General features: G+C 47.5%; 1 protein-coding gene across 5 annotated transcripts in view; it reads right to left on the bottom strand.

Moving 5' to 3' along the window:
* The window catches only part of tdrd3 (tudor domain containing 3), a 59755-nt gene that overhangs the window by 36810 nt on the left and 9604 nt on the right, over positions 1–13341 (bottom strand). For all 5 annotated transcript variants that reach the window (XM_031820803.1, XM_031820799.1, XM_031820801.1 and 2 more), the window contains one exon: positions 1711–1852. In XM_031820803.1, coding sequence (XP_031676663.1) covers positions 1711–1852 — 142 coding nt within the window. The remainder of the gene's footprint in view (positions 1–1710; positions 1853–13341) is intronic.

Genomic DNA, 13341 nt, shown 5'->3' with positions numbered 1-13341 from the left:
TCAATGTACATGCAAAAAAAAATATATTGAAACAAACAATTCTAAAAATCAACCTGCAATAGAGCATGCTGACCTAAGCCACTATAGAGAATCCAAGGGCTCCCCTTTACAACGCCCTTTAGTACGCCCTTTAGAACACCCTTTACAACGCCCTTTAGAACGCCCTTTATAACGCCCTTTACAACACCCTTTACAACGCCCTTTACAACGCCCTTTAGTACACCCTTTACAACGCCCTTTACAACGCCCTTTAGTACACCCTTTAGTACACCCTTTACAACGCCCTTTACAACGCCCTTTAGTACACCCTTTAGCACACCCTTTACAACGCCCTATACAACACCCTTTACAACGCCCTTTAGTACACCCTTTAGTACGCCCTTTACAACGCCCTTTAGTACACCCTTTACAACGCCCTTTAGTACACCCTTTAGTACACCCTTTACAACGCCCTTTAGTACACCCTTTAGTACACCCTTTAGAAGGCCCTTTAGTACACCCTTTACAACGCCCTATACAACACCCTTTACAACGCCCTTTAGTACACCCTTTACAACGCCCTTTACAACACCCTTTAGTACGCCCTTTAGTACACCCTTTAGAAGGCCCTTTAGTACACCCTTTACAACGCCCTATACAACACCCTTTACAACGCCCTTTACAACGCCCTTTAGTACGCCCTTTACAACGCCCTTTAGTACGCCCTTTAGAACGCCCTTTACAACGCTCTTTACAACACCCTTTACAACGCCCTTTAGTACGCCCTTTAGAACACCCTTTACAATGCCCTTTAGAACACCCTTTACAACACCCTTTACAACGCCCTTTACAACGCCCTTTAGTACACCCTTTACAACGCCCTTTAGTACACCCTTTACAACGCCCTTTACAACGCCCTTTAGAAGGCCCTTTAGTACACCCTTTACAACGCCCTATACAACACCCTTTACAACGCCCTTTAGTACACCCTTTAGTACACCCTTTACAACGCCCTTTACAACACCCTTTAGTACGCCCTTTAGTACACCCTTTAGAAGGCCCTTTAGTACACCCTTTACAATGCCCTATACAACACCCTTTACAACGCCCTTTAGTACACCCTTTACAACGCCCTTTACAACACCCTTTAGTACGCCCTTTAGTACACCCTTTAGAAGGCCCTTTAGTACACCCTTTACAACGCCCTATACAACACCCTTTACAACGCCCTTTAGTACACCCTTTACAACGCCCTTTACAACGCCCTTTACCATGCCCTTTAGTACGCCCTTTAGTACGCCCTTTACAACGCCCTTTAGTACGCCCTTTACAACGCCCTTTAGTACGCCCTTTAGTACACACTTTAGAAGGCCCTTTAGTACACCCTTTACAACGCCCTATACAACACCCTTTACAACGCCCTTTAGTACACCCTTTACAATGCCCTTTACAACGCCCTTTAGTACACCCTTTACAACGCCCTATACAACGCCCTTCAGGACAACCTTTTTCATGGTCCTTTGAACCAGACAGGACGAACAACTGTCCAGAAACAGCGTAATAAACACTACCATTTGAGGTGCAGGCTCTCTATTCCCCGTATAGTATAAAGAGTCTAGTGCACTACTTTTGAAGTGCACGCCCTATGTAGGGAATAAGGTACTGTTTGGAACACACTCACAGAGACAGTCTGCTGTAAAACGAAGGGTAAAAACACCTCCTCTTCCTCACCCTTTGCAGTTCCCATTTCTCCATCATGTGGTCGACCTCCCCTCCGAGGACGGAGATCTTGGAATCGTCCAGAAGCAGAATGCCATTCTTCACCTGGACCGTACCAAGGACCTTCACCTTGGTTCCTGGAGGGGTGTTCAGGCTAAAAATAAATAAAAAATTAGGGAGGCCAGCTCCATAGAGAACCCATTTTGTATTAAACGGAGAGCTCTAAGTAGATCAAATCAATTAAGCGGTTAAAGGAAGCTTAATAAACCAATGCCAAAACAAACAAACAAGGAGATTGACTTTAATAGGTTTACATGGCACATGTTTACAAGTACATTTAATACAGATTGGCTACAGTCATGGAATGGAAGCACAGGTCATATGTTAACCTAATATTGGATAAGACAGGTCATGTGTTAACCTAATATTGGATAAGACAGGTCATGTGTTAACCTAATATTGGATAAGACAGGTCATATGTTAACCTAATATTGGATAAGACAGGTCATGTGTTAACCTAATATTGGATAAGACAGGTCATGTGTTAACCTAATATTGGATAAGACAGGTCATGTGTTAACCTAATATTGGATAAGACAGGTCATGTGTTAACCTAATATTGGATAAGACAGGTCATGTGTTAACCTAATATTGGATAAGACAGGTCATGTGTTAACCTTATATTGGATAAGACAGGTCATATGTTAACCTAATATTGGATAAGACAGGTCATGTGTTAACCTAATATTGGATAAGACAGGTCATATGTTAACCTAATATTGGATAAGACAGGTCATATGTTAACCTAATATTGGATAAGACAGGTCATGTGTTAACCTAATATTGGATAAGACAGGTCATGTGTTAACCTTATATTGGATAAGACAGGTCATATGTTAACCTAATATTGGATAAGACAGGTCATGTGTTAACCTAATATTGGATAAGACAGGTCATGTGTTAACCTTATATTGGATAAGACAGGTCATATGTTAACCTAATATTGGATAGGACAAAAACAAAAAGATAGAAATCTATTGTTTATCAATCTCTGTAACAACGGCACAAACAACAGACAGTGTATTGGTATGAAAGCAGTTTTTTTTTGGGGGGGGGGGGGCAGCTTTAATTAGAAAAGAGAAACAACAAATCATCACGATTCATTTTCCCTTCCTAAAACTCTTCATCCAGCCAGCTATGCCTGTGATGGCTACTGTCCAACAAGGGCTAGCCATGCCAAAAGAACAGCTTAGCTTACGTTACCCACAAACCTCTCTGTCCTGTCAGACCGTGCCCTATCCAGACCACTCTTCTAAATGACACGCTGTGTTGCAGTAGGATGGTGAGACTGAGGGATTGTGTCCTAAAATAGCACCCTATAGAAACAGATGTGTCATTTAGAAAAGTGGTCTGGATAGGGCATGGCCTGTGGCCAAAAGTAGTGCACTATATAGGGAATAGGGGGGGGCCCAAATTGGGACACACCCTAGGAATAATCCCATTCCCCGGTTCAGGCCGTTCTCATTTTAAATTAACAGCCCAGTTCTGATCATCACCACCTCTGAGCCCCCGGCTCGCGTCCCAAACGGGATCCTATTCCCTATGTAGTGCACTACTTTTGACCAGGGCCCTATAGGGAATAAGATGCCATTTGGAATTCAGCCTCCCTAGTCCTCTCATTAAAAAGCACAGGGACTTAGAGGGATGTCCAGCTGCTGATGCAGCAATTAGGGATTTCACTTCCAACCCAATGGCCCAGTACGTCTCAAACGGCAGCCACTCCCCCTACATTTGTAGCTGCACGCCGCTACAAACTAACCTCTTTCTGTTTCCTTCTATCCATCCTCATCCATCTCGTTCTGTTTCCTTTTCTCTCTCTCGCTCTCTCTCTCTCTCTCCCCTTCTCTCTCTCTCTCTCTCTCTCTCTCCCCTTCTCTCTCTCTCTCTCTCTCTCCCCTTCTCTCTCTCTCTCTCTCCCCTTCTCTCTCTCTCTCTCTCTCTCTCTCTCTCTCTCTCTCTCTCCCTCTCTCCCTCTCTCCCTCTCTCCCTCCCTCCATCTCTCCCTCCCTCTCTCTATCTATCTACTATCAGAGCTAGCTGATATCAACAGAACAGACACTAGTTAGTGTTGTCATAATAAAAGGGTTGTACTGTTCTCTCCTCGCGGATAGATTCTGGGCAAGCTCTCCTCTCCGTCCCAAATGGGACCCTAATCCCCTTTGTAGTGCACTAACATCGTTTTGAGTCCATAGATAATAGGGGACCATGTGGGACTCAGCGTTCCTCTCCGGCCACTCCACCTGTAGGGGCTGGCTGGTCGCCACGGCAGCCGTCGCCGCGGACGCTGCTTGGATGGAGTTGTAATTAAGGAAACGGATTGGTAGCGGATCAGCCACTGACGAGTGGAAATTGCAGAAGGAGGAGAAGAAAGCGAGAGAGATGGAGACCGGGGGAGGGAGGGAGTGGAGGGAGGGAAGGAGGGAGGAAGGGAGTGGAGGGAGGGAGGGAGGGAGGGAGGGAGGGAGGGAGGGAGGGAGGGAGGGAGGGAGGGGGAGTTCAGAAAGTCACCAACATCGGTCTGTGCTTCCATTCCAAAAGCAAGACGAGAGTTTTGGTTGAAAATGAGGATCTACGATACTGGCTGATTGGTAGACAGGAGTGAAGCAGCACCGGTCTACAGGTCAGTCTACAGGTCAGTCTACAGGTCTACACAGGTCTACACAGGTCATTCTACAGCATCAGTCTACAGGTCGGTCTACAGGTCTATACAGTCAATGGGAGGTGATTTGTAGACAGGAGTGAAGCAGCATCAGTCTACAGGTCAGTCTACAGGTCAGTCTGCAGGTCAGTCTGCAGGTCAGTCTGCAGGTCAGTCTACAGATCAGTCTGCAGGTCAGTCTGCAGGTCAGTCTACAGGTCAGTCTACAGGTCAGTCTACAGGTCAGTCTACAGGTCTATACAGTCAACAGGAGGTGATTTGTAGACAGGAGTGAAGCAGCATCAGTCTACAGGTCAGTCTGCAGGTCAGGAGGTGATTTGTAGACAGGAGTGAAGCAGCATCAGTCTGCAGGTCAGTCTACAGGTCAGTCTGCAGGTCAGTCTACAGGTCAGTCTACAGGTCAGTCTACAGGTCAGTCTGCAGGTCAGTCTACAGGTCAGTCTGCAGGTCAGTCTACAGGTCAGTCTACAGGTCTATACAGTCAACAGGAGGTGATTTGTAGACAGGAGTGAAGCAGCATCAGTCTACAGGTCAGTCTACAGGTCAGTCTACAGGTCAGTCTGCAGGTCAGTCTACAGGTCAGTCTACAGGTCTATACAGTCAACAGGAGGTGATTTGTAGACAGGAGTGAAGCAGCATCAGTCTACAGGTCAGTCTACAGCATCAGTCTACAGGTCAGTCTACAGGTCAGTCTGCAGGTCAGTCTACAGCATCAGTCTACAGGTCAGTCTACAGGTCAGTCTACAGGTCAGTCTGCAGGTCAGTCTACAGGTCAGTCTGCAGGTCAGTCTACAGGTCAGTCTACAGGTCTATACAGTCAACAGGAGGTGATTTGTAGACAGGAGTGAAGCAGCATCAGTCTACAGGTCAGTCTACAGCATCAGTCTACAGGTCAGTCTACAGGTCAGTCTGCAGGTCAGTCTACAGCATCAGTCTACAGGTCAGTCTACAGGTCAGTCTACAGGTCAGTCTGCAGGTCAGTCTACAGGTCAGTCTACAGGTCAGTCTACAGGTCAGTCTACAGGTCAGTCTACAGGTCAGTCTGCAGGTCAGTCTACAGGTCAGTCTGCAGGTCAGTCTACAGGTCAGTCTACAGGTCAGTATACACGTCAGTCTACAGGTCAGTCTACAGGTCAGTCTACAGGTCAGTCTGCAGGTCAGTCTACAGGTCAGTCTGCAGGTCAGTCTACAGGTCAGTCTACAGGTCAGTCTACAGGTCAGTCTACAGGTCAGTCTGCAGGTCAGTCTACAGGTCAGTCTACAGGTCAGTCTACAGGTCAGTCTGCAGGTCAGTCTACAGGTCAGTCTACAGGTCAGTCTACAGGCCAGTCTACAGGTCAGTCTACAGGTCAGTCTGCAGGCCAGTCTACAGGTCAGTCTACAGGTCAGTCTACAGGTCAGTCTACAGGTCAGTCTGCAGGTCAGTCTACAGGTCAGTCTACAGGTCAGTCTACAGGTCTATACAGTCAACAGGAGGTGATTTGTAGACAGGAGTGAAGCAGCATCAGTCTACAGGTCAGTCTACAGGTCAGTCTGCAGGTCAGTCTACAGGTCAGTCTACAGGTCAGTCTACAGGTCAGTCTACAGGTCAGTCTACAGGTCTATACAGTCAACAGGAGGTGATTTGTAGACAGGAGTGAAGCAGCATCAGTCTACAGGTCAGTCTACAGGTCAGTCTACAGGTCAGTCTACAGGTCAGTCTGCAGGTCAGTCTACAGGTCAGTCTACAGGTCAGTCTACAGGTCAGTCTACAGGTCTATACAGTCAACAGGAGGTGATTTGTAGACAGGAGTGAAGCAGCATCAGTCTACAGGTCAGTCTACAGGTCAGTCTGCAGGTCAGTCTACAGGTCAGTCTACAGGTCAGTCTGCAGGTCAGTCTACAGGTCAGTCTACAGGTCAGTCTACAGGTCAGTCTGCAGGTCAGTCTACAGGTCAGTCTGCAGGTCAGTCTGCAGGTCAGTCTACAGGTCAGTCTACAGGTCAGTCTACAGGTCAGTCTACAGGTCTATACAGTCAACAGGAGGTGATTTGTAGACAGGAGTGAAGCAGCATCAGTCTACAGGTCAGTCTACAGGTCAGTCTACAGGTCAGTCTGCAGGTCAGTCTACAGGTCAGTCTGCAGGTCTATACAGGTCAGTCTACAGGTCAGTCTACAGGTCAGTCTACAGGTCAGTCTGCAGGTCAGTCTACAGGTCAGTCTACAGGTCAGTCTGCAGGTCAGTCTACAGGTCAGTCTACAGGTCAGTCTACAGGTCAGTCTGCAGGTCAGTCTACAGGTCAGTCTACAGGTCAGTCTACAGGTCAGTCTACAGGTCAGTCTACAGGTTCAGTCTACAGGTCAGTCTGCAGGTCAGTCTACAGGTCAGTCTACAGCATCAGTCTACAGGTCAGTCTACAGGTCAGTCTACAGGTCAGTCTACAGGTCAGTCTGCAGGTCAGTCTGCAGGTCAGTCTACAGGTCAGTCTGCAGGTCAGTCTACAGGTCAGTCTACAGGTCAGTCTACAGGTCAGTCTACAGGTCAGTCTGCAGGTCAGTCTACAGGTCAGTCTACAGGTCAGTCTGCAGGTCAGTCTACAGGTCATTCTACAGGCATCAGTCTACAGGTCAGTCTACAGGTCAGTCTACAGGTCAGTCTACAGGTCAGTCTGCAGGTCAGTCTACAGGTCAGTCTACAGGTCAGTCTACAGGTCAGTCTACAGGTCAGTCTACAGGTCTATACAGGTCAGTCTACAGGTCAGTCTACAGGTCAGTCTACAGGTCAGTCTACAGGTCAGTCTGCAGGTCAGTCTACAGGTCAGTCTACAGGTCAGTCTGCAGGTCAGTCTACAGGTCAGTCTACAGGTCAGTCTACAGGTCAGTCTGCAGGTCAGTCTACAGGTCAGTCTACAGGTCAGTCTACAGGTCAGTCTACAGGTCAGTCTGCAGGTCAGTCTGCAGGTCAGTCTGCAGGTCAGTCTACAGGTCAGTCTGCAGGTCAGTCTACAGGTCAGTCTACAGGTCAGTCTACAGGTCAGTCTACAGGTCAGTCTGCAGGTCAGTCTACAGGGCAGTCTGCAGGTCAGTCTACAGGTCAGTCTACAGGTCAGTCTGCAGGTCAGTCTACAGGTCAGTCTACAGGTCAGTCTACAGGTCAGTCTACAGGTCAGTCTGCAGGTCAGTCTACAGGTCAGTCTACAGGTCAGTCTGCAGGTCAGTCTACAGCATCAGTCTACAGGTCAGTCTACAGGTCAGTCTACAGGTCAGTCTACAGGTCAGTCTGCAGGTCAGTCTACAGGTCAGTCTGCAGGTCAGTCTACAGGTCAGTCTACAGGTCAGTCTACAGCATCAGTCTACAGGTCAGTCTACAGGTCAGTCTACAGGTCAGTCTACAGGTCAGTCTACAGGTCAGTCAACAGGAGGTGGTTTGTACTGTATGGACTTCTAAATGGTCATTCATAATCGATAGCAACAGTGTGTCACCAAGACAGTTACTTTCTTCAGTCATTTTTACCCTTTTACATGAGGTACACATTCAGATTACTAATATATTTTGACGGAAATCAATTGAAATGTCATAAAATGGCATTTCCTTATGAAAAAAATATTAAAAAGCCCTGTCTAACAAGGCGGGGGGGGGGGGGGTCTACTAAGCTACATGGAATTGTTTTAAAAGGTCATAAAATTGCATTTCCTTACTAAGCTATATGGAATTATTTCAAAAGGTCATACCAAGGACCATTTATCTATTTGATTTCGAATTTTAAGACCCCTTGAAGTATAAAAAAAACATTTTGGGGGTGGAATTTTTTTATTTGGCCTTACGGCTATTAGACAATAGAAACGCATTGAATAACAGATTCACTGCATGAAACAGATCCCCCCCCCCCCCAATCATAAGGAAGTTTGTTCTGAAGTGTCTGTCCAATATCTAAGAGATATAAGATCAGGAAACTATTTATAATTTTGGGATCATGTATTTTATCCCTTATTGTTGGCACTAAACTATCTCCATATATCTTCCCATTCATTTTTTAAACTCGTTTCCCGGGGACAAGACCAAATGAGTCTTGTGAGGCTTGTTGGTGTCCTAGAGCAAAACAACCGTTTCGTGAGAGTCTCGATTCGCTGTGCCGTGGACATCGACTATAGAGGGTTAAAGAGGAAGGATTCGCTGTGCCGTGGACATCGACTATAGAGGGTTAAAGAGGAAGGATTCGCTGTGCCGTGGACATCGACTATAGAGGGTTAAAGAGGAAGGATTCGCTGTGCCGTGGACATCGACTATAGAGGGTTAAAGAGGAAGGATTCGCTGTGCTGTGGACATCGACTATAGAGGGTTAAAGAGGAAGGATTCGCTGTGCCGTGGACATCGACTATAGAGGGTTACAGAGGAAGGATTCGCTGTGCCGTGGACATCGACTATAGAGGGTTAAAGAGGAAGGATTCGCTGTGCCGTGGACATCGACTATAGAGGGTTAAAGAGGAAGGATTCGCTGTGCTGTGGACATCGACTATAGAGGGTTACAGAGGAAGGATTCGCTGTGCTGTGGACATCGACTATAGAGGGTTAAAGAGGAAGGATTCGCTGTACTGTGGACATCGACTATAGAGGGTTACAGAGGAAGGATTCGCTGTGCCGTGGACATCGACTATAGAGGGTTAAAGAGGAAGGATTCGCTGTGCCGTGGACATCGACTATAGAGGGTTAAAGAGGAAGGATTCGCTGTGCTGTGGACATCGACTATAGAGGGTTAAAGAGGAAGGATTCGCTGTGCTGTGGACATCGACTATAGAGGGTTACAGAGGAAGGATTCGCTGTGCCGTGGACATCGACTATAGAGGGTTACAGAGGAAGGATTCGCTGTGCTGTGGACATCGACTATAGAGGGTTAAAGAGGAAGGATTCACTGTGCCGTGGACATCGACTATAGAGGGTTAAAGAGGAAGGATTCGCTGTGCCGTGGACATCGACTATAGAGGGTTAAAGAGGAAGGATTCGCTGTGCCGTGGACATCGACTATAGAGGGTTACAGAGGAAGGATTCGCTGTGCCGTGGACATCGACTATAGAGGGTTAAAGAGGAAGGATTCGCTGTGCCGTGGACATCGACTATAGAGGGTTACAGAGGAAGGATTCGCTGTGCCGTGGACATCGACTATAGAGGGTTACAGAGGAAGGATTCGCTGTGCTGTGGACATCGACTATAGAGGGTTAAAGAGGAAGGATTCGCTGTGCTGTGGACATCGACTATAGAGGGTTACAGAGGAAGGATTCGCTGTGCCGTGGACATCGACTATAGAGGGTTAAAGAGGAAGGATTCGCTGTGCCGTGGACATCGACTATAGAGGGTTAAAGAGGAAGGATTCGCTGTGCCGTGGACATCGACTATAGAGGGTTAAAGAGGAAGGATTCGCTGTGCCGTGGACATCGACTATAGAGGGTTACAGAGGAAGGATTCGCTGTGCCGTGGACATCGACTATAGAGGGTTAAAGAGGAAGGATTCGCTGTGCCGTGGACATCGACTATAGAGGGTTAAAGAGGAAGGATTCGCTGTGCCGTGGACATCGACTATAGAGGGTTAAAGAGGAAGGATTCACTGTGCCGTGGACATCGACTATAGAGGGTTAAAGAGGAAGGATTCGCTGTGCCGTGGACATCGACTATAGAGGGTTAAAGAGGAAGGATTCGCTGTGCCGTGGACATCGACTATAGAGGGTTAAAGAGGAAGGATTCGCTGTGCCGTGGACATCGACTATAGAGGGTTAAAGAGGAAGGATTCGCTGTGCCGTGGACATCGACTATAGAGGGTTACAGAGGAAGGATTCGCTGTGCCGTGGACATCGACTATAGAGGGTTACAGAGGAAGGATTCGCTGTGCTGTGGACATCGACTATAGAGGGTTAAAGAGGAAGGATTCGCTGTGCTGTGGACATCGACTATAGAGGGTTAAAGAGGAAGGATTCGCTGTGCTGTGGACATCGACTATAGAGGGTTACAGAGGAAGGATTCGCTGTGCTGTGGACATCGACTATAGAGGGTTAAAGAGGAAGGATTCGCTGTGCTGTGGACATCGACTATAGAGGGTTAAAGAGGAAGGATTCGCTGTGCTGTGGACATCGACTATAGAGGGTTACAGAGGAAGGATTCGCTGTGCTGTGGACATCGACTATAGAGGGTTAAAGAGGAAGGATTCGCTGTGCCGTGGACATCGACTATAGAGGGTTAAAGAGGAAGGATTCGCTGTGCCGTGGACATCGACTATAGAGGGTTACAGAGGAAGGATTCGCTGTGCCGTGGACATCGACTATAGAGGGTTACAGAGGAAGGATTCGCTGTGCTGTGGACATCGACTATAGAGGGTTAAAGAGGAAGGATTCGCTGTGCTGTGGACATCGACTATAGAGGGTTACAGAGGAAGGATTCGCTGTGCTGTGGACATCGACTATAGAGGGTTAAAGAGGAAGGATTCGCTGTGCCGTGGACATCGACTATAGAGGGTTAAAGAGGAAGGATTCGCTGTGCTGTGGACATCGACTATAGAGGGTTACAGAGGAAGGATTCGCTGTGCCGTGGACATCGACTATAGAGGGTTAAAGAGGAAGGATTTGCTGTGCTGTGGACATCGACTATAGAGGGTTAAAGAGGAAGGATTCGCTGTGCTGTGGACATCGACTATAGAGGGTTAAAGAGGAAGGATTCGCTGTGCTGTGGACATCGACTATAGAGGGTTAAAGAGGAAGGATTCGCTGTGCTGTGGACATCGACTATAGAGGGTTACAGAGGAAGGATTCGCTGTGCTGTGGACATCGACTATAGAGGGTTAAAGAGGAAGGATTCGCTGTGCCGTGGACATCGACTATAGAGGGTTAAAGAGGAAGGATTCGCTGTGCTGTGGACATCGACTATAGAGGGTTAAAGAGGAAGGATTCGCTGTGCTATGGACATCGACTATAGAGGGTTACAGAGGAAGGATTCGCTGTGCTGTGGACATCGACTATAGAGGGTTAAAGAGGAAGGATTCGCTGTGCTGTGGACATCGACTATAGAGGGTTAAAGAGGAAGGATTCGCTGTGATATTGTATGCAGTGTTCATACCTTCATACCACATATACACCTGCAAAATCATGCAGCGAAACAACAAAGAGAGAAGGGCCGCCTTATATAGGAGTAATTAATTGATGACTAGATATTCAGATGGAAGGCCCTATCTAGGAGTAATTAATTGATGACTAGATATTTCATGACGGAAGGCCCTATCTAGGAGTAATTAATTGATGACTAGATATTCAGACGGAAGGCCCTATCTAGGAGTAATTGATGACTAGATATTCAGTTGGAAGGCCCTATCTAGGAGTAATTAATTGATGACTAGATATTCAGACGGAAGGCCCTATCTAGGAGTAATTAATTGATGACTAGATATTCAGACGGAAGGCCCTATCTAGGAGTAATTGATGACTAGATATTCAGATGGAAGGCCCTATCTAGGAGTAATTAATTGATGACTAGATATTCAGATGGAAGGCCCTATCTAGGAGTAATTAATTGATGACTAGATATTTCATGACGGAAGGCCCTATCTAGGAGTAATTAATTGATGACTAGATATTCAGATGGTATGGCCCTATCTAGGAGTAATTAATTGATGACTAGATATTCAGACGGAAGGCCCTATCTAGGAGTAATTAATTGATGACTAGATATTCAGATGGAAGGCCCTATCTAGGAGATAGATTTTTTGCTTAGGGTATTGTGTGTAGATTGATCAGTGGGGGGGGGGGGGGGGGGCGATGTGGGGGGGGGGAACGATGTGGAGGGGGGGGAAACGATGTGGGGGGGGCGATGTGGGGGGGGAACGATGTGGAGGGGGGGGAAACGATGTGGGGGGGACAATGTGGGGGACGATGATGTGGGGGGGGGACGATGATGTGGGGGGGGGGGACGATGATGTGGGGGGGGGGGACGATGATGTGGGGGGGGGACGATGTGGGGGGGAACGATGTGGGGGGGTAACGATGTGGGGGGGGGGCGATGTTGGGGGGAAACGATGTGGGGGGGACGATGTGGGGGGGAAACGAAAAATCAAGGGGTCTGAATACTTTCTGAGTGCACTGTACATATATTTGTTGTTGTTGTTGTCTCCGTTCCTGGCACAGTACGACGGTACTTTTCCTGGGTGGTACTTGTACGCTGGAATGCAGTCCAGAAAAACCAAATGATTTACTAGGTGTTGGTTCTGTGCCTTCGGAGGAAGAAGCGGATAGCCTTTTGATGCTAACGCGCTACTCTGTTCCAACTGGTCGCGACGGTGAAGATCGAGAGAGAGTTTCAGTAGCTGATCTTGTTCCTGTGGCCGTACTCATCATGTATCTCCTGGTAGATTTACTAGGTGTTGGTTCTGTGCCTTCGGGAGAAGAAGCGGATAGCCTTCAGGTGTCTGAACTAGTTGTTATCTACCTGATCTGGGACAGGTGTATGAACTAGTTGTTATCTACCTGATCTGGGACAGGTGTGTGAACTAGTAGTTGTTCTCTACCTGATCTGGGACAGGTGTCTGAACTAGTTGTTATCTACCTGATCTGGGACAGGTGTAGGACAGGTGTCCGAACTAGTTGTTCTCTACCTGATCTGGGACAGGTGTGTGAACTAGTTGTTATCTACCTGATCTGGGACAGGTGTAGGAACTAGTTGTTATCTACCTGATCTGGGACAGGTGTGGGACAGGTAGTGAACTAGTACTTGTTCTCTACCTGATCTGGGACAGGTGTCTGAACTAGTTGTTCTCTACCTGATCTGGGACAGGTGTGTGAACTAGTAGTTGTTCTCTACCTGATCTGGGACAGGTGTATGAACTATTTATCTACCTGATCTGGGACAGGTGTGTGAGCTAACGCGCTACTCTGTTCCAACTGGTCGCGACGGTGAAGATCGAGAGAGAGTT

This window comes from Oncorhynchus kisutch, unplaced genomic scaffold (assembly GCF_002021735.2).
Source record: "Oncorhynchus kisutch isolate 150728-3 unplaced genomic scaffold, Okis_V2 scaffold3667, whole genome shotgun sequence".
Taxonomy (NCBI): Eukaryota; Metazoa; Chordata; class Actinopteri; order Salmoniformes; family Salmonidae; genus Oncorhynchus; species Oncorhynchus kisutch.
The sequence above is the reverse complement of the archived record's forward strand: the minus strand, read 5'-3'. Positions and strand labels throughout refer to the sequence as shown.